The 22,548-nt window shown below is 45.2% G+C and overlaps 2 protein-coding genes across 2 annotated transcripts; both read left to right on the plus strand.

The window, feature by feature from the left end:
* The first annotated feature begins 1,547 nt into the window (after positions 1-1,547).
* On the plus strand, positions 1,548-10,419 carry LOC139760493 (uncharacterized). The gene is made up of 7 exons (XM_071683780.1): positions 1,548-1,841; positions 2,383-2,553; positions 3,476-3,633; positions 5,248-5,412; positions 5,566-5,675; positions 5,794-6,008; positions 9,221-10,419. Exons 1-7 carry the CDS (start codon positions 1,668-1,670, stop codon positions 10,157-10,159), a joined length of 1,932 nt encoding a protein of 643 aa, XP_071539881.1. The 5' UTR covers positions 1,548-1,667; the 3' UTR covers positions 10,160-10,419.
* Positions 10,420-14,976: 4,557 nt separating this feature from the next.
* On the plus strand, positions 14,977-21,781 carry LOC139759708 (uncharacterized). Its single transcript, XM_071682107.1, has 3 exons — positions 14,977-15,759; positions 19,394-19,932; positions 20,276-21,781. The coding sequence occupies exons 2-3, from the start codon at positions 19,462-19,464 to the stop codon at positions 21,092-21,094; spliced, it is 1,290 nt and encodes a 429-aa protein (XP_071538208.1). The 5' UTR covers positions 14,977-15,759; positions 19,394-19,461; the 3' UTR covers positions 21,095-21,781.
* The last annotated feature ends 767 nt before the right edge of the window (positions 21,782-22,548 follow it).

The raw sequence follows: 22,548 nt of genomic DNA on the forward strand, positions 1-22,548 counted from the left end.
GATTCATTCACACACTGTCCCCCCGGCAGTGATCAAGTAGGGAGGTATGTACACCACCTCCCCCGTCCCCTGCCGAACGACTCGTATGCGAAATGAAGTTGGTAGCCTTAATGACCCTGGCAGTCAGCAGGTTTAAAGCCCAAAAAAAATTAACCTAACGGGAGTGTTCGCTATCCAGTTTTCCTGTCGTCTCTTTTAGCCAACGCACAGTTTATTTATTTATTTTTTTCTATATAATTGTTGCACCTTTTTTTTTTACGTAATTAGGTTATCATATCTATTGAGCTTACGACGCAGGGAGTTCTGGCCTTAAAACAAAAAAGGACTGTCGGCCAATTGATCTGCCAACCACGAACCAACCAACCAACCAACCAGTCAGCCAACCAGCCAACACCCTCCCCGGGCTAACAACTTTCATCCCCCCCTTCCCCCTTTTTTTTTGAAGGGTGAGGGAGGAGTGGCGGCCTGGCAATGTTTTTTAAGGGCCTCCTCCTTTTTCATTTTTTTTAAATAACTTACTAAAACGAAGATCTCAAAATAGGAGAAAAACGAGCTCATGTAAGCAAAGCAAAAATGCATCGAGTATATTAGGTAACAATAGCAAATTAGAATAGCATTAAGTGGCGTTTAAAAAAAGAGAGAAAGCGCTCAGGCCTTGGCCCCGAAGCAATAGCTACCCCCTCCCCTCCCCCCAGTCATGGGGCCACCACTCCTCTCCATGTAACATGACGCAGCAACATCAGCTTAGCCGTCCGTCCACCACCAGATGCTCCCGCCTCTCTGCCTATAGTGCATACATTGTTTATACATGATCCTCAATGTAAATATGATGAATATACTGTGTTTCATGGGCGTTACTTTATTCTCTTAGTTTGGCGTTGGTTAAGGACACAGTCAAACTCCCATTAGAGTCATGGATGGCGCCGCCAGAGGAGCAGGACACAAAAGATGACAGCCAACTCCACCTAGCGGTTCATCCAGTAACTACAGCGTTAAGAGCTGTTTGGTTCAGTTCATTTCGGTCGTTTGGAAACATCATGGAGCCGCTTCGTTATTTCTATGTCCCCCATTCCTGCTATGGAATTAGATCATCAGCTAATTGATCAATGAAACAAATCTCCCTGATAGCAATTTTCACACAACCTAAGATCCGTATTTCAAGACGAACTTGTAAAGGCTTATCCATGACGTTACTGAAATTAAAAAAAAAAATTTATATTTTTTGTGACGTATGATTTCGGATCAGCCGAAGTTTCACGACGCTCGAAGCCCAATGTCGTGATTCACATAACTTGAAGTTGTCCTGCCACTTGCTTCACAGCTGGGTGGTGTAGTTATAGCCAAGAGGTGTCATTTTCATCCTTCCATTCGCCCAATATTCTAGTCGCAGTTTTGGCCTCTGAAGCTACACCTCTAGTTAGTCCTTGCCACTCCAGGCATCTGGTCATTGACCTTACCAGAGCTTCACGAAACAATCCTTGTTGATCTGTGGCCGAGGTATGAATGATGCTAGCAAATTATAAGTAAGGATCTTGTGTGAGCCTCATAGTCTCCTGAGGGTCGGTAGCCAATACTGCCAACAAAGCGTTGATGGTTCGGACCTCGTGAACGAAACGCTTCACTCAGGATTGTCCTGAGATGGCACGCAAGTTAAAAGTCATTCCACCATGGGTTGCTGCGAGGAAGTGACGTTATTCTGTGAGCCAGGGACCAGGCTGCTGGGGCAAGAGGAGCGGAGGAATAAACTGTTGAACACGATGGTTCCTCTGCTGACGATCGCAGTGCTGGTCACCTGTGTGGTGGGCCTAGCGGTCACCCTGCCAAGGTTACGGTTTCACCTGGTGAGTACCAACACGGTCACTGTATAGGAAGTCGAGTTTCAAAACACTACGCCATCTTGATTTCCATCACTGTAGGATATACTTTAGTATATTTTGAAGGATTTACCATATAAGGGCGTGCTGAACCTTGGTTTAAGCGTCCCAGGACGTAAGGAGTGAAGTCCTTAATGTTGTTGTCCCGGGCATTGCATCATGAATACTAGCGTTTGCGTTAGGTCTGTGGTCGTCCTGAACACAACAGAGGACTTGGCTCTTCTGAACATGTACGCTATTTACCCTCATAAGTGTCTCGAAATTTTAAGTATTTGCTCTAGGGAGTAGGAAGGAAAAAGTAAATATAGCATATCACTTTTTGTTAGTAAAATGCAATGTACCTTGATCAGAGAAGAAGACTGGGTTTGACAGTTCCTTTGACGCGACCAAAGTAGAGAGGCTTTTAACATTCTAGCCAAGACCCGTGAGGTTCATTTCAATTGCCTCTGTTTTCTGCCGTGTTAACCCCGGACACCAGCACTGCTCTAGAGTGAAATGATCGTTGCAGGGAGCGTCGGAGAGGGACTCTGCAGCCCAGAATCTGGTGGTAGACTCCGAGGAGGAGAGCGAACTGGCTGATGCAGACCTGAGGGAGGCGACGGCGATGGAACGGATCCAACAGATGGTCAGCACCGTCCAGAAGCAGATGAGTGGGCTGGCCACCGCCGAGGATCACCAGGTGGGACACGAACCCAGGGTACCCTGACTCGGGGTGAGACAGTGTACATTAACAGAGGCTGGGGGATCCTATAGTGTAAGTTTCGTTAATGATATGTACGAAGTAGGGAATGACGTTTTTCGTTATGGTTGACGATGTGGGAATCCTACGGTTCAAGCTTCAGCTTAAAAGAGAGCGAGGTGGAGCCTCCCCAAGACAGTTCACTATCGCAGATGGTGATGTGAGGACGTTAGAGTACGAGATTCACCTTAGATTATAGTGTGGTGAGGATCTTGAGGTAAGTGTCACCGTAAATAATGGACTGAGAGGCCCATTATAATTAGGGTGACTGACGGCAAGAATTAATGGGTTGGAAGTCTAGCTCCACTTTGCCATTTAGGTGTGGTTAACCCATTCAGACTGTGTGAGTAGCCATTCAGATATGATAACTATAGTCGCTCAGATACTTTTACAGTCCATTCAGATACTGTGACCAGCCATTCTGATAGCGTGAATAACCTTGTTCCGACACTGTGACTAGCCACTTGTATAGTGGGACTGACCACTGCAATACCTCGTCACGTTTCACACTTATGTAAGCCAGTGGGATGCGATTCATCATTAGAATACCAAATGGTCATTATTTTAATAACAGATTTTTCATGTATTTTCCACTGAGGATCCCTGACTTGTCCTATACTTTGTCCATGTGACCTGTCCTCATTCTAACCCACCCCTCACCCCTAATGACCTGTACTCATAATGCCTTCCCTGACCTGTTTTCTCATCTTTGTCCTGACCTGTCCTGAATTCCTAGTTGGGCATAATTCACTTTCCTCTCTCCTGACCTGCCCTGAATTCCTAGTTGGGCATAATTCACTTTCCTCTCTCCTGACCCACGTTGTCTCTGGTGATGACCTGACCTGACCTGACCTGGTGTCAGGTGGAGGTGTCTACGGAGGAGGCGGTGACGGAGGACCTGCTGGAGTACTCTGATGAGCTGGAGGCTCTCCTGGACAACGTGGGTGAGGACCCTGCTGACCCCAACGCTGTGGCCTTCCTCCTCCCCCTGCGAGGTCACGGCGGGAGCCTCGGTATCAGGTGAGGTCACTTAGTACACACGGGAGGACGTGGTATAGACACATAATTCTGACACAACCTATTGGACCATGACGAGGTTACCTGTATGTTTACTAGTTACTGGTAGGAACAGGAGGATAGAGCGACCTTGACCTCGGATGAGGTCGCGTTAATATCCTCGTTAAGATGATTGGTGGGGCGGAGGGGGAAGGAAACATCTCGTAACGGCCAACCTTTAAGTTGTCGACGGCCACCCGGGTATCACGTGGTATATTTAATGACGGAGACCAGCAAGCAGCTAGCTCTCAGGAGAAGAAACCAAAGTAACATCCATATAAATAGGAGAGGGACCCAACACTACAGCGTTCGGCTAGTACGTCCGTTCCAACAGTCTACCATCACCATTAAAACAGTATACTCCTTCACGTCCTTCCTTAACAAGCTTCTTTCAATGGCCTATGGTTACTCTACCATTGCCCACCATGAAGATCTGCTCACTGACAACATCGTCCGATTTAGTAACTTGAAGGCTATAATCGCACCATCACACACACTTCTCTCGACCATAGTGGACATATATGTAGCTCAGCCTCTTGTAGCTCAGCTCTCTTAAAACTAACACCACCTTCACTGCCCTTCTCTAAGAAACCTCTCGATTAAATCATTGTGTTTCTTTAGGTGCGATGACCAGACTTGAGAAACATAAGCCAGTTTTGGTATTAAATATCTTACGAATACACTGTAATTTACCAAACATTTCCTTACCTACATGCACAAATGCGATGCTGATACTTGCCAGCTGAATTTGCCTCTTACAGATTCTTATTTAGAGCTCTCGCGATAGATCAAGGACAATGTCGATCCCAAAGTCTCGCTCATACACAGATTCGTGCCCATGATTACTATTTGTGTGTTACGGGTAGAGTTTTAAACTCTGGGGACCCCGTTACATAACCTTGTCATAGGAACTGCGTCTTTACTCTTGTGTATGTATGCATCTAACGTAATCTATGCCAGGTACCCATTTTATCGACCAGACCTTAGAGAAGGAGAATGCAAAGACCGGAGAAGTCCATTTGTAAATTAGCACAGCAGACGGACGTCTCGTATAGGTTAAGTGCACAGTGACTTGGATCTTCCCTGTACAATACAACGCGGGGTTTCTACACATATGGAGCCCCATAACTTGAGCGTTCTTTACTAACACTTAACATTTTAATTAAAAACCAAAAGCATTCTGATTCATATGGTTTAAATTGAAGTTACAGGCCTAACTGTATTTGTGATTGTTAAATATAACTCCGTTGTAGAATTAATACCTCTCTAAAGTGTCATCATTGCTACAAAGGCTTTCTCATTTAGACTGTCTGGTCTATAACGACTTCGTGTCATTTACATCTATAAATAGAACAAAAAAGTAGAAAGCCTGTTTTCAGTGGTCTCCTTCAGGTTAATCTTTAACTGTGATACTGCCCCTAATATAGCAAGGATGTTGACCACAATGCGGCAAATATCAGTATCACCAACAGGTTATCAATTTACTTAGATCATTATCAACAGTGAATGGATCAGAAAGTTTGAATTTTGTAAGATCCCTAAAGTACGAATGATGTTAGTGCATTAAATATGCTGCAGCTACGGAAGTCGGCTGAAGCTGGCGTTGGAGGAGGCGGCCGAAGCAGCAATGACGCAGAACAGTACAGAGGACCTGCAGCCACCTCCCGCCGTCATGGACTCGTCGCATTACTTCCCCTCCACCATACTGGTTAGAGACACCCAAGGCGACCCTGACGTAGCTAGGTAAGGCGAGCTACCAACTGGATATTGAGGTACGTTTTAGAAATAATGACTTGGTTAAGGACATACGCTTCTATTGTTTAGGGTTTTTACTGAGTAGAGATTTGTTACTCGTCTAATTTACGTATGAACTTTCCCATGTTAATGTACGTGAAGGAAGTTGACGCAACATTTCTACGAAATCCACGGTACGACTCGCTACTTCGGCTATCTGACTGACGAGGAGGCGCTCACTGTGGCGCACTGGGCCCGTGCCAAAGCTCCAGGTGAGGATGAACTCCTTGTTGAAATATTAAGTAGAGATTACTGGGAAATGACAATCAAAGATTGTGGCGAGGCTCATGATCATGATTGATAATAGTCTTATGGTCACGTTACCACCAGGAGCACGGTTCGTTACGCCTACGGCAACTACTACCTACCTCGAGAGCGCCAAGAATGTAGCCAGAGTGCAGCCATCGGCGCGGTTGCTGGCGACGGCCGTCGGGGACCTGCTGGCTACCGTTCACAGCCAGCGGCCGCTGGTGGTGGCTCGCGCTTCCCTCCACATTGACTCCTTCCTCAGCCTGCTGCACGCCGTCGGTCTCAGACCAGCCAAGGTATTTGCACCCTTGCACCAACGATGAAAATGTTGCTAGTATCAAAGGAAGGTCTTTATGCTGATAAAAAATGTAGATATCTGTCCCATGTTTCAACGTAAACGCACTGTTTTGATAGTGATTCCCGGGAGCTATGGTATATTGGGTTTTGGTGTTCATGAGTGCCTAAAAATATATAAGCGACCAGTACCATCCGAACAGCCTATCTTTGGGAAACCAAATTATATCGGTGTCGGGATAGTCAATATCAGTTTGTCCGCCAAATGCAGTTTAGACAGCGTTAACTGACGACTGAGTATTATCATTCAAATCGAATCTCCCTGCATCCTGCTCCACCTTGGCAGGGCCCGGGAATCTAGCTCCGGTGCAACTTCTGATTCCAGCATTCCTTCATTCATTTCCCTCCCTCAGACCACATATTGCTATGTGCTACAACCCTTCAGGATAATAAACGAGTTATAGACAATGAATACGACGGGTATAGAAACGACAGGTATAGAAACCACAGTAAAACTAAAATACTATTGTACACTACAATTATCTTGCTAAGGTTATCTTACATAAATGAGTTTTAGGTGTTCAAATATTCGTCACCGGTCGTTAACAACAACGCTCAATGACACCCAAGTACAGGTATAAGGGCTGACATACAGATAATGCTAACATAAAGATGCAGATGAGGCTGGCGTCAACCGATTCTCGCTGAGCGTACCCTCCCTCATCTATGATGCTGCGATAAGGATAGGCAGGAAGGTTAGTAAGGAACAGGGAACCAGGATGGAGTGGAGGGTGGAGGGAGAGGAGGTGGCATGCTGGTTCCCATGGTGCTAGCCTGGGAAGGGAGGTTTATATGACTTCATCCAGATGTCAAAAGAGCGAGAGGTCAGTGTGCTCTACCGAGTGGTTTAGCAGCTATCTCATTGAGAGGTGGAGGGGAGAGAGAGAGGTATAACAGTATGGCAAAGGCTTTATTGAAAGTATAAAAAGGCATTATTTATGGTATTGATAAAAATGCCTCGAATGATTTATTACCGCTAACCTAAATTTAAGCAGATGAAACGGAATGTTTTAATACGCTTTACATGATTACTTTTAACATTAATTCACCAATTGAGTGTCGCATTTTTTTCCTTTTTACATTACAGTTACAGCATTGCTTATACTTAAAATTTTATAGCAACATCCTTGTAATAATAACAAAAATTATTCCGTTCAAGATATCAGTTGATAACATACATGAGTCTCATTTGCTTGTTCTTGACCGTGAAGAAAAATATATGGGTGAAAGTAGGGCATTGTATCAGAGTCGCAGACCACGGCGGAAAACGTTGTGTGGCCACTAACTGTCCATGACGATGACAGCAGGAATATGTTAGTAGGAGAATCAGGCTCGTGTACAGGACGTAACTGGTTAAGGGTGTGTAGGGAAGGACGAGCTATGAACTCGCCAAGATGATTGGGAACAGCTCAAAACACGAGTGGTATGTAAGAACACACGCTGTACCTTAAAGAATTAGTGTGTTTTGTGCTCTTTTGATTACAAATTATTATGATTCAAAATTTCAAGTACAGATTAAGAAGGGAATGTACCCTGACATAGATACGATGCTTAACAAAATTCACCCCATCTGAAAGTTCTTTGTGGGTATCTTTCATATAGTGTGTTAACTTGATCTTACATTTTGATGACTGAAAAAGGTCTGTTGGTATCAAGTGTTGAAAGCACTGATGCTTAGTATGTTGTATCTTAAGTGAAAAGCACCGAAGCCTAGTCTGTTGCATCGTATGTGGCAAGCACCGAAGCCTAGTCACATGGGGCAAGCACCGAAGACTAGTCAATATTTGGCATCATGTGCATCCCCTCTCACACGGGCCCTGCCTCCGGATACACTTTTCTACCGTGTTTAGCACTGCTGAGGAGGTAAGGTAACAGAATTGTAATAGCCACCGACATTAATATTCAAGGAAACTTCCATCTTTATATTCTATATTTTTGCTTACCTTATAAATGAAAGTATTACAGAGACAAGAGATTACGTAGCTTACAGCGTGTAACACACAATATTTCATTTTTTATAGTTCATATCTCGGTGGATGGCACTGACTTGTTCTGTGGCACATCCATCACCATCTTCCTTTGCGACCCACAGACGATTCATCAGAGATCGTGTTTTCGATATCTTCTCATAGATTAGGTTACATAATATGTCTTAGATTAGTTATCAGCTACGGTCCATTAATGTATTGAAGACATTAGTTGTTGGCATTTTTCTTTTCGACATTTACGGGGTGAAATGCGTATGCACCCCACCTTGGCGGCATTTGAATTTCAGAAAATAACTATTGAATGAAACGAAACCCTGTGGACCAGGGTGGGGTTAGTTTTTTCTTATAAGGCCACATTTTCCCTTTGCTTTAAGTCCCAAACCACTTTTGCCATGGCGTTGACATGAAGTTAGTTCAGTTCGGAAGGTTTCGACGTGACAAAATCTTATCTTTTCACATATTTGTTTTCTCCAGCGAAACACGAACATGATGGCATTTTTAGATTAGACAATATAGAGGAATACGACAGCGCATTTTGAATACTTTTCCACTTGGGAGGCGCAGGAGGGTATGGTTGATAATGGACGGAAATGTCCACGAAAGCAATGGCTCTCATCGTATAGCCTACCGGTGTAGCAAAATGAATGTTGTTTGACTTGTAAATTTCTCGTGCGTGATTGAATGATGAAGTATGCAGGCTACGAATTCATTGCAAAATGAGGTACGATAAATATTCACTTGTGCTCTCTTATTGGTAGGTTACTTAAGAAAAATGTTTAGTATGCCAAATTCATACGTATCCTATGATGAAATTCGTTTTTGTTTTTCCTTATACAAGATAAGCTCGATTAGATTGCATTGTTGATGTTGGCAGATTAGTAAAAAAAAAAAAAAAAACACCAGATCCCATTCTAACCTAAACCTTCTCGTTTTCTCTGAAAAAAGAATCTTTTTCAAATTTGTAGATGCCAACGACTGCAACAACTTTTCTTCAGTAGAGTAAGATGTGTTAACACATTTAGGAGGATCAAGGAGATATATCTAAAAATATACACTCGGTGTACATCATATCGGCCATATGAATTATAACCCTAACAATCAACATTGATATATCCAAAGTGAGTAACCTTGAGTGAGGATTGTAATCATTGTATGGTTCCCTGCAGGTGTTTCATTACTACGAGACGACCAACAAGGAAGACTTGGCCGAGCGGATCAATCATCACTATGTCCTGACATCCACCCCAATTCTGCTGCTGGGCGACTATGAGAGCTGGGAAGTCGTGAAGGCAGCCGACAGCCTCTTCTCCGCAGTCTGGATCTTGCCTTTCCAGACGCAGCTGAATGACCACATGCGCACCAACCAATCTGAGCTCCTCACGTTCATGTACCGCGCCTATGACGACTCGCCCGGTAGTTTCCTGAAAGAAGAGCTGCTGCTCTCACCCAGCGAGTCCATCGTATCTGCCTCGAAGTCGTTGTTGACGGGCGGGCAGCGTACGTGGCGCGGAGCGTATGTGGTTACGGCGTACGTGCCCGTGAACTCCATGTCGGCCAGCGTGAGGCTCGTGGGCGCCACGGACGGCTGGCTGCCCCTCATGCAGTACGATATCACTCGTAAAGGTATAAAACGACGACTCTACCAGGAAGTGCTGGTGACGCGAGACCTACTGAAGCCGCTGGTATCTGGTAAGGGATGCAGCGTCGTTCTGCGATACTTGGAGGAACTGACAGGTGCCAAGGTAGTCAGCGAAGTCAGTGTCCACTCGAATCTCCCAACTCTCCTGGTGCCAGCTGAGCGAGGTGCCCATCTACACGTGGACTGCGCGCGGCATCACGCTGACCTCCGATGCTCAGCACCCAGCGGGGCATGGGCACCCGTCACATGCCGCGGGGCACTGCAGGGTCGACACAAGTTCCAGACGGAGTGTGGGAAGGAGGTGGGCATCACGGTAGCGGCGTCACAGGGCTGCTCGGCGGCCCGTGGGCTGGTGTGTCGCGGGGGAGGCTCACTCGGTTGTCTCTTCTCTGGCCTGTGCTCCACTCTCACCCAACCTCCGCCACCCTACGAGTGTGCTGGCATACAGCTCGATACACTGTACTGAATTGTGATGCTGAGGTTTAATCATGTTAAAGGGATCTGAGGTATAGTTTTCATACATTGTAAGATGTTGCAATATTATTAAAAAATAAATAGATACAATGTATATGTCCTGGATCGGAAAGATTCGAACCGCCACTCCGATAGCGGGGAAACAGTCGATTATTATAGAATTAGAATTTGCCGATTCTGTTGTAATCGAATACCCGATTACTAATATATTATACAGTAGCAATACCTGTTTCATTAAAATTTACATGATTACAGTTGTGTATGCACATCACCTTGACGTCCCTTTGTAGAACCTCAGTCAGGCGAGGCGAGGCTGGCTGGGGCTGCATAAGGTATAGTAAATGTGATCGTGCGAATCATTAATGGATCCAAGTGAAACGTACCACCATCAGTGCACGGGTATGGTCGTCAGGTCATCCTGGGGTCATCAATGGTATACACTACTCAACAGGTGCGTGCGCTTCTTCCATATTCCTCTCTCTCTCTCTCTCTCTCTCTCTCTCTCTCTCTCTCTCTCTCTCTCTCTCCACTGAGCTAACAAGGGTCATTCGTTTCATGAGATGTCCCTGCGACTACTGTCGAGCCTCGCTACACCGTATGCACACCAGGAGTATGTGTGTGTGTGTGGACGGAAGTGCTGTTGGTGCGAGGACTTGTGATGGTCGAGAACACACGGTGATATTCTCTGGAACTTCAAAGATCTCTGGAATGACTGGTACGATGGGAGAAGAATGTAAGCTCTTACGTACATGGAGGTTCGTCAGTCTTCACACAATGGGAAAAGTGATAATGTAATGTTTAAGTTTTTATATTAAACGAGCACTAAAAGCCAGGTGAAGCCAGACTTGGGAGAGATACAATACTGGAAACTAAACTAAGAAAAAAAAATCTCCAGGAACAGAAACTGGGAAATGGAGTTCAGAAGACATGATGAGGGTCACTGTTGTCGAAGTTTCAGGTTAATTCATATCAGAGGATTATGAAAACTGGTGATACCTTTAGTCTGAAATGAAGACATGTTCAAGAAAATGACTTTGTTCCAAAAGGATGTCAAATAGCGAAAGAGGATAGGGATGTTCTGTGAAGACGATGCAGGCGACGCACCAGCCAGCCTGAGTATGAGAGATTAAGAAATAAGTATTCCATGATAAAACAGGAGGAAGAGAGAGACGTTGAAAGAGATAAGGTGGACAATGTATAAATACATCAGGCGTTAATTGTCAAGTGCAAGTAATAGTCGAAAGAGTTATAGAAGATGGAGGGATCTGTGTGGAGGTGAATAACACGAATGTGCTTTTACACTGGAAGAACCCTAAGCCTAAGACTAGAGAGAACGAATGTGCTTTTACTCTGGAAGAACCCTAAGCCTAGCGAGATCGAATGGGATGGAGGCCTTAGAAAGCCTTGAAATGCTTAGAAAACACAATACGAACTATTTGAACCCATATAAGACTCTGTCCTGATGACATGCAACACAAGTGTCTGAGGATGTCTTCAGATACACAGCCGCTGGAATGTTAAAAGATGTCGCTGGAAGGTGAAGCGCCAAGGGAGTGGAAGAGGGCAAACGTATCATTTTCAAGAAAAAGTGGACTCCAGCAAGTGAAGTAAAACGTGAGGGGGATTTACACAAACTCTAAAGTTAGTCATATTGTTGTAGCCGTTGAGATTCAGGCAGAGAAAATGTAATTAGGACAGGACAGAGTGGCGGAGGATACAAATGTCATCTCCAGCAGGAAATAACTGAAGGAATCCGTGCGAGAGAGGGACTTGGGAGTCGATATTATACACGTGCCCTCAAGCCAGAGCTCCACCGTAAGAGTATAGTTAACAGGACGAACTGTTTGCCGTCAAATATCAGAAATGCATGGCTGAGGACATGTAAACTATTAACTTGTTCCTGCAGTTACGTAGCCGCATTTAAAGAAGCACAAAGAATTAACAAAAAAAAAAAATCCAGAGGAAGACAACAAAGTGAGAGACTGGAGACCAAACATTTGTCCACTAGGGAAGAGAAAAGAGTAAGGGGTGACTATTGCAGCTTTCGAGTTTCTAAACCAGTCTGATGACCAGCAATGAAAAGTTCTTCGAAAGATGCAAAGGAGTAAAGTGCGGTGATCGCAGTGTGTATGGGGAGGGGAGGAAGTCCCTTGACTTGACCTGACCTGACCTGCCGTGGGGAGGGACGGGATAAAGAGGTTCATTAATGAGACACAGACCTGCTGACTCTTAAGTCTTTGACACAGAGAGCTGGCTGCCAGTGACGCCACAGCCACAAGGGAATGACTATATCACTATTCGTAAGCCAAGAGTTAACTACCGTCTTGAACAGGCGTGCTGACGCCTTGGGCAGACAGACAAGGAAAAAATGACCTCCGCCTCAAACGAAAAGATAAAAAAGTCCTCCTCACACCGTAGACATGAAAAAAGCAAAATTACCTCCCGTTTGGCATTACCTATTAACAAGTATTGATCGTAAGTGCGTCTGATCTAAGGCTGCTTTTGATACCAACCAACAACAACAAGTGTCTCCAGAATGCTCCGGTTCCTCCACAAATGATGCTTCACTGACGCCTTAATGAACCCTGATGCCACACATCTGATGTGGACGCCGGCCGCCTCTCGCTGTGACAGCCAGCCGCTCCCGACACACGACAACCTCCGCCAAAGATCTATTTACAGAACCATGGCGGACTGCATAAAAGGTATTCATGTAGCAATAATGGTAGAACTGGTGCCTGGAGCACGTAACTATATTGAAAGCATACATATGCAAACGGTCTATCTATCTATCTATCTATCTATATATATATATATATATATATATATATATATATATATATATATGTAATCTAGAAACATGCAACATGACACTAATCCTAAAACCGTCCAAACCATCCAACTCTCCTTCCTCCTACCACCCTATATAACTTGTATCCTCCGTATCCAAACTCTGTAGGGGGAAAAATCCGCAAAAACACATCGCCCTCAACTACACAGGATGGTTGCAGAACCAGACACGCTACCATCACAATACACACTGAGCTCACACACCATATCCTAGATGGATTCAACCAATCAAAGACCCCCGTCCCGCACAGTACTAGTGGCAGTGGGCATCAACAAAGTCTTTGACCCGGTCCCCGGACACATCCTTGCACAAAAGATTCTCAGAGAAGCTTTCCAGAACAGTGACAAAAACTGGTTGGCCAATTTCACAGCTGGCCGCCATGGTAGTCATTCCCAACAACTTCAACTCGAAAACACCAGAACTCTACAAGGGAGTTCCCCAAGGAGCAGTTCTTTCTCCAACACTTCACTCTCTTCCTACGCGATCTTCCATAATGTTTAGTGACCTTAACAACAAGATCCTTTTGTATAAATACGACCTCGCAACCACATCACATCTGCAGCTTCAGACGGAAGACAAACTGATGAACTGGGCTCATTGGTAGAAAATAGATTTTGGTATCAATGAGTGCAAAGTTTTACATGAGGTCGTAAAAACGAAAAGGCCAGTAACAGTACGAATTCTTTTGAATTGCAAAAGGTACATGAGGAAAAAGACTTGGATGTAATAATCTTTGGTGATCTACGACCAATTTTTTTTTGTCAGTGTACCGAAGCAGTTAACAACGCGAACAAACCTCTTGGATATATTGGTAAGACTATTGAATTTGTCCAGGGAAATTATCCTTACTCTTCTTTATAAGTCTCTGGTGCGTCCCCGTCTCGAATATTGTGTTCAATTTTGGTCAGCCTGCTTGAGGAAAGACACAGAACGAGGAGAATACAGAGACGAGTTACCAAGATGTTTCCCTGAATGAGAAACAAATCCTTGAGGGTCGATCAAGCGATCCCAATCTATTTAGTTTAGAAAAGAGAAAGTTAAAGAGATGATCCGTTACAAGCATTCAGAATGATCAAAGGTTTCGATTATCTCCATCTAACTACTTACAAAGGGGATGGATTCTTCTGATTTCACTCGTAGTGACTGTTACATACTCGTGGGCAAACGTTTCAGTAGAACAAACACGTTTAAGAACAGACTTGATAAACAATTCGATTCAAATCCACGGATGACATCATTTGCGCCTCCTTACCTACAAGAAGAGTTTATAAATGTTTCTCTGTCTTTAATACGTACGTATTTCTGCTCTCACCACACTGATCTATGATTTCATATTTCTTCCACCTTAACAAACACCTCCGAAGGGACTCAGTGGTCCGACGGTGCTTGAATTCCTTTGTATTCGTAACCCAGTGATGTGTCGCTGTTTGAATTCCTTTGTATTCCTCCGTAAATATCTCGTGATAACATACCCCAGAACAATACCTACTTAACGGGTGTGAAATCTACCTGTCAGTATATCATCATACATAAAGCATGAATACGCGTGAAACTTACTTTGGCAATCATACTGTGCAGCTCAATACGCGCGCGCGCATACACACACACACACACACACACACACACACACACACACACACACACACGGCTCTATCCTACTTATCCAACTGACGCTTTTATCTTCGCTCGCTATCACTGCGACGGCTCGATAGCCGAGATATCATGTCAAGATAAGGCTGGCTAGCTCGATACACTGCACAGCCCACTACAACCCCAGTATAGCCAGAACCACAACCCCTGCTGGTAGTACCTGGTGTCGTATCACCAACCCAGTGTAGCCAGAACCACAACCCTTGCTGGTAGTACCTGGTGTCGTACCACAACCCCAGTGTAGCCAGAACCCACAACCCCTGCTGCGGTAGTACCTGGTGTCGGTACCACAACCGCAGGTAGCCAGAACCACAACTCCTGCTGGTAGTACCTGGTGTCGTATCACAACCGCATCGTAGCCAGAACCACGACTCCTGCTGGTAGTACCTGGTGTCGTATCACAACCCCAGTGTAGCCAGAACCACAACCCTTGCTGGTAGTACCTGGTGTCGTATCACAACCCCTAGTGTAGCCAGAACCACGACCCCTGCTGGTAGTACCTGGTGTCGTATCACAACCCCAGTGTAGCCAGAACCACGACCCCTGCTGGTAGTACCTGGTGTCGTATCACAACCCCAGTGTAGCCAGAACCACAACCCTTGCTGGTAGTACCTGGTGTCGTATCACAACCGCAGCGTAGCCAGAACCACGACTCCTGCTGGTAGTACCTGGTGTCGTATCACAACCGCAGCGTAGCCAGAACCACGACTCCTGCTGGTAGTACCTGGTGTCGTATCACAACCCCAGTGTAGCCAGAACACGACCCCTGCTGTTAGTACCTGGTGTCGTATCACAACCGCAGTGTAGCCAGCACCACGACCCCTGCTGGTAGTACCTGGTGTAGTATCACAACCGCAGTGTAGCCAGCACCACGACCCCTGCTGGTAGTACCTGGTGTCGTATCACAACCGCAGTGTAACCAGAACCACGACCCCTGCTGGTAGTACCTGGTTTTTGTCGGACAAGTGAAAAGACCGACCAGACACCAGGACGTTACGTACAGCCTGGATCACGCCGCGGGAGGTAGTGTACAGTACCTGGGGCTGACGGTACACTCAGGTACAACCTGGTCTACGGCGCATGACTTTCAGGTGAGTTTATGGAAAGAAAGTGATTGACACGACTGGCGGTTGTACGTACGTGTGTGTGTGTGTGTGTGTGTGTGTGATTATCTGTCCATGTCATATAGTATGGAAAGTCTGCTTGCACTCGTGGGGCCCCCGCATCATTTGAACTTGCTCTACTATCATATACTGTTTACTGTCGACATTTCCAATTTCATCGTTTCGTTTATTCCCGTCATCCACCAAGTCTTATACTATAGAAATAATTCTTTGCAGAATTACAAGCAGTTATCTTGTTTTTTTTCTTCATCCGTGCTTCTTTCGACGAACTGTTCACCGTCTATGTTATCAATCTGATTGAAAACTTGAAGAATGTGACCAGATCACCCCTCTCTCTTCTCTCTTCCGTGGTGGGTAAATTGAAGGGCTCTAGCCCTTCCCTGAAACTCAGCTGTCGTATTTTTAAGCCCCATCTTGGTTGTCCTCTTCTGGACTATTCATCTCAGTTGTTTGTGCTTCTTGACGTACGGTGACCAAACGAGAGGAACATATCCTAGAATTGGCCTTCGGCAGGATGTGATCAGTTTGCTGAATATTTCCCCTGTGCATATACTGCGTGAAAGCTATTTCAATATCTGCCAGCAGACAGTTTGTCTCCTGTGCTATATTCCTAATGTGAGATTCTGGCGACAGGTTAAGACCGATGTCAACTCCCTAGATCCCTGTCACACACACAGTCCTGCAGCTTGTTACCTTCTAGTTGACACTCAAAATTGAGACACTCTCTAACACTGTGTTCCATCCTTATCACTTTACACTTACTCGAGTTGAATTCTATCAACCTTTTCTCAGGCTAACTTTGGAGTTTGTCTAAGATTCTTTGTAAGTTGATGCAGACCTTATCACTGTTTAATTCCCTTATGACCGCCGCATCATCTGCAAACACGTTCTGGCAGAAGTCCAGCAATGTTCCTGGTATAGAACCCATTTCGAGAAGGTTTCCCTGGTATGCGTCCTCTGTTCCCTTCCGCTTCTATGATCCTCTGTCCATGAAAGAAGTTTCCCCTTATTCCGACCTGGAGATCTAACTTCTCCATCAGTGTCAAATGCTTTCAGGCAGTGCATATACAGACGATTTACCCGGCCATCTATTTTGCCTCCAACGGAGCTCACTCTCTCGTAGAAATTCAAGAGGTTCTTTGCACATGACTTTCTTTCTCTGAAACAGCGTTGTCTCTCACTTGATGCCTCTGCAGGGAGTCATCCGTCTGCTTTCTCCTTATCTTTTCCAGTACTCTCCAGACCATGCTCGCCAGGGAGATCGGTCTGTGGCCCAAAGCATCCTTCAGTTTTTTCTAATGTTTTTTTTCATTTCCTCCTCCTTTGCCTTCTTCTAGCGACCTCTCGAACCTTACAAGTGGTATGTCAAGTGTATCTGGATGTATCTTCGGCACATATGGAGTTATTTCCTCAGGTCGTGAACCTTACAAAGATGAAAAGCCCTTCGTATGTTGTTTGCCTTTCGCATATTGTCTGTCTTTCCTAGATGTAAGACTGCTTTCTACTACATATTCCCCAGTCGGTCTCACTGGAGTTAGGGCTATTGTGTCTTCCACAGTTCAACCACTGTCTAACCTCGTCTTTCAGTACCTGGATTATCTTCACATCTTCTCCTAAAACTCGTTTGTCTCAATGCCGTAGTCTTACTTACTACCTACTGGATAACTGAAAATTTAACTCTTAGTGTCTGGAAAAATTTTGGATTGTCTCCTGCCTTATATACAATATCCTTTACAGAGCTTCTCTGTTCCTCGTTTATCATTCTGCTTTATTCATTCCTTGTTCTCTTATACATTCCAAATGCAGGCTCGCTGGTGCTGTCTGTATTTTCACATCAAATCACAAAGTTCCTCTACTATCTGACGTCTTTCATATAACCATGTTTCCTTTTTTTTCCCCTCTTCGCTGTGTAATTGAGGTTAAAGATAACCAAGTTCTTAATCCTACCTTGTAACTTTCACGGCATGTTTCACCCCAATGCCCTGGTTCCTTGCTACTGAACTCCTTTTCTCAGTTTATGTCACCATATGATGTAATAAATTCCGTCTTATTTTCACGATTATACATACCTCCTCCTTGAGTAAGGCACGATCATACATACCTCCTCCTTGAGTAAGGCCGTATTTATGCTTTTTTTTTAATCCCAGTTTACCACATAATCAAGCTTAACTTTCTCCACTTGGTATAACACATATGGTACTCTCCATATCCATGCTTGTATTTGTGAAGCTAACATGTAGTGATGACGGCGTGTCAGTTTCTCTGATCGTGTTATGCTCGGTGACATGGTGGCACACTCCACCGACGTATATTTCCAGGACACTCTTTCTCCTTTGACAATCCAAGTTCCCTTGGTCATTCCCTATATAACTGAAGTCCCTCATTATCAAACTTACCATCAATCAGAAGTGTGTGTCTCACCCCATTCGTGTATCATTCTAACTGTACATTCATATTTTTCGTCGTATCTTTCTTCCTGTCCATTAAATTTCTATTGAGGATTATATATGCATAACACCACTCTGCACTTCCATCATGCAATTACTCGCTGAGTGCGTCGTCTACAAGTATTTCCTGAAGCTTTGTAAGCTTATGTAAACGGCCAGTCATTCTCCTCCTTTATCTTCATTTTCCCTCCTTTTTGATAAGTTTTGTCTCCATAACTCCGACAATATCAGGCACATTTTCCCTTATACTTCCCATGAATTCCAGCTCTTTAACAGTAATCACCTGTCCATGTGCAATGATATACATTACTTTCAGTCTGACACGTCCATCACTTAGCATTCATAACTTGTCTAAAGGACTGACGGGGGTTTCTTCCTCTTGCCTCATTTGGTGTCTCCCATTGACTACCTGCTGACTGTAGGTTTTGCTTCTCTCTCTCTCTCTCTCTCTCTCTCTCTCTCTCTCTCTCTCTCTCTCTCTCTCTCTCTCTCTCTCTCCCTTGGTCCGCCACTTCGGGGTAGGGTAGAAAGATGAGATTACTTGTTTGTATCATGGGTCTGGCACATGGGTACTCTTCCTTCTGTGTGGTTTATTGGCGGTCCGCCACTTGCCTTCCTCTTATCTACTTTTGCATTCTTTAACGGGTTTCAGTGGGAGAAAGGAGGAGGGGAGTGCATGTTTCCGTCACTTTGAACCAACGGTGCTTCTCACGTGGGTAATTCCTCTTTTCTCAGTGTTCATCTATTTGCTTCCTGATTATCTTTTTCAACACCTCCACAGATGGACTTAATCAGTCACAATAACCAGTATTTTAACATATTTTCCCCCCTATCAGTTTTTCAAATCACTACAATCATTGCTCGTTTGCCACTCCAGCGAAACATTTTTTGTTCTAGTCAATTCATAAACATTCTAAGTGACCATTTAAGTGTCTAAGCACACTTTTTGAGTATGTCAGATGAGTTACCATTAGACATATGGGTCCTGTTTGTCTAAGTTCCTTCTTGGACTTGCTTATATCTCGCTTATCACTTTAATTGTAGTCACTTATCGCTTTCTGTCTCATCCAGGCATCAAAGCACCGTGTCCTAATGTCTGATTTTCTTTCCCATAGCTAGTTATTCAGCATCTCATCCAGGTCCTCCATCAACAGGGAGAAGTGAACTTTGTGTGTGTCAGCGGCCGCATATCGAGGGACGCGAGGCAGTGAACTCTGATCTCATGGACGGCATAATGCTGGTGCGAGGAGGACGGAGCAGCAGCGCCTCCTCTACTGAAAGGTCTCTACTGCTGGGCGCTCTAGCCAACCACATGGGAGTGCTGGATGCCAGGGAAAACGACGCACAGACCATCATTCGAAAATCCGAACTGTGGGACGAAATAACTCAGCAGTTCAACGCCAACACGTCCGCGCCGCGATCACGTCAACAGATCCAGACTCTGTACAAGAACATGAAGGCTAAGGCGCGGAGGTACGAGGCTAGACTGGCAGAGGTGTCGACAGGAGTGCCTCCACCTGATCCAGATCCCATATCGGAGATGTTGCTTGGCTTGCTGCACCAGCAGATGCAGCATCAGCGGCGTCACCTTCAAAGCCTCGTCACCGTGGAAAGCCACAGCCTAGCCCCGTCTGGTGACGATGCCCTAAAGGTCTATCAACACTACGACACAAACATCGTCAGTCCTGAGCAGGTAAGGTTCAGAGGTGTGGCGAAAGGCTCACTGTTGTCCGGGAATAGTTTTAATGTTACATTGATGACAATAAACTGTACGCTTCATTTTTCTTGTATCCATTGCATGAGAAAGCATGTTCTTAAGTTTTACTGATTTTCTGTTAAAATAAAACTAGGCTACGTTCCTCACTCCAAATATTCTTGAGTATTTTATAACTACTTTCCCAGTCAATGCCCACAGCAACCTAGAAATTCACTGTTAAGTACATAATGTTGCTATTCTGTTCCCGCGGTATTTAGAGAAGAGCCGACCAAAGTAATATATCAAGCTGGTATAGCCGCTCATATAACCTATTCCTCAGATGATGCAAGTCTCGCTGAGGGAAGGACTAACGAGCGAAACTGAAATCAAGAACGAACCGCAAGACGAGCTAGGCTCACCCGAGGACCTCCCAGACGGGGATGTGTCGGCCACAGAACTGTTCCCAGGATCGGTTCTTGAGAGTCCAGTCTCCCAGTCCACAGTACCCACATCACACCCTCTGGCCACAGTTAATAAATCACCTCAGCTTCTCACCACGACGTCGGAACATTCTCAGACGCCGCCTCACACTGCGGTACCTAGCTACCACCAACAGACATCAACCCCAACATGCAGTTTGCCAAACCACTCGACTCTAGTCAGTCCACATCCTACCCCATCTTCTAACAGCCAGTTTCCAAAGCCATTGGTGGCCACAACCCACATTTCTCCTCATAGCGTCGGCCCTGTCAGTTTATTTACTCACCCTGTGGCTCCAGGTGAAGGCCCGATGACGCATGATGTGTTCCCCGCAGCCAAGAAGCCACGACTGGAGTTCAGGACAGACACGGTCCGCTACGGCGGGTGCGGGAGGCTCGCCTCGCGTCCTCCCGCTCTCTGCTGCTGCCCAGACCTGCACTCCCAGCTCCTCACGCTGGCCCAGGACGAACATCACCAAAGAATGAAGATACTGAAGGAAGACTCAGAGCTGAAAGCCAGGGAACACGCTGCCAGGATGAGAATACTATTACTGGAGGAGGAAATAGTGAGGGAAAAGCTGAAGACACCGACAGCCAATAGTGACCCAGCCGATACCCCTCCGGCAAGCCACGTTGGTAGGGATGTCATCGAGGCAGCCAACAATGTGTGTTCGCAGTAAAACACTGTTCCGTTCGGAATGTCGGCTACAAATATAGGACAAAATTTCCGAACGTATGAAACAATATCAGTGGTCTGTTGGTGGGATGATGACCATGGGAGTAGCTGTGATGTTCAATTGATAACGTAGAACAATATCCGTTAGTGTCGGCTTTCATCCATGGCAGAGAGTGGTGAAAGACAATTATTATTCCTAGGCAACAACGGGAAGTGGAGGTCCGGGTTAGTGTTATTAATTGTGATTATCATATTGCGTGTTACAGGGTGAGAGTTTTACACTCGAATTACCTTGTCCATTTAACCTTGTATACATATGTATCATTACTGCTACACACACACACACACACACACACACACCAGGTGTATACGTGGCGATGTGCGTGAGGATGTATGGTAGCTGGCAACTCGAGAGTACTTCTGGCCCGTACATTAAAGTGGTGGTTGTTAAGGGATTAGAGTCATATGAAAGAACTATATGCCTCCAAACACTATAGGGAAATAATGTGAACACGGGAGGTGATTAATGTTGCTTACCACCGTTACACAGTACAGGAACTGGCGATTATTTTTTTCCAACAGACATTTTAGAATCACGATCATGTTTAGAAAAGTAGAGTATTGGCTCTGTATATCAAAACTCAACTCTACTTTGTTCCAAGATTACATGTATAGATTAATAAAAAATGTCTTTTAAATGACCGTTTACTGTATCATTCTTACAATCATAACCTAACTAGAGGCACATGATATACTGTTGACACAGGCAAACTATTTAGATGCAATTATTTGCAGTGAGCAGTACGCGCTAACCCTGCCTAATGACAAAATACCTTGTTGTAGGTCTGTCAGTTAGGCTCTCTCTCTCTCTCTCTCTCTCTCTCTCTCTCTCTCTCTCTCTCTCTCTCTCTCTCTCTCTCTCTCTCTCTCTCTCATGTAAGTAATAATAGCCAGGGAGTGCTACCCTCCTGGGTGTGGGGAGGGTTGATAACGGCGACACGGTGAGCTAGTACTTCAGTGGCTGTTAAGTTGCACTCTTTGGCCTGGGTTATTGTCTAACTGCCTCACCCACACGTGGGCTGCTGGCGTCCAGTCCACAAACATACTCCCTCTCTGTCTTATACGTAACAAGACGTAACTCACAAGACTCGTTCTCCTTGACGTCTTCTCGTGTTGAGTCCTACGCGTCAGCCCTGCCTTTTTGGCAAAGGTCTCCTCGTAGGTAAGTATACTCTTTCATCCTAGCCCTAACGTATGTTCGAATGTCTGAAACCATTACGACCACAGTTGCTGGAAGATCTGGGGATACACCTGAGTCATACGCAATGTGTGGACTGGGAAGTAAATAATATACGAAACTGTTTTATGGAGCGCCCACACTCCCCTGACCTCCCCAACCTCCTTCACCTGTAGGACGACCCCCAGCAGGGTCCCCTCCCCTACCCGCTGGAGGAGACA

The sequence above is a fragment of the Panulirus ornatus genome, chromosome 3 (genome assembly GCF_036320965.1).
Source record: "Panulirus ornatus isolate Po-2019 chromosome 3, ASM3632096v1, whole genome shotgun sequence".
NCBI lineage: Eukaryota > Metazoa > Arthropoda > Malacostraca > Decapoda > Palinuridae > Panulirus > Panulirus ornatus.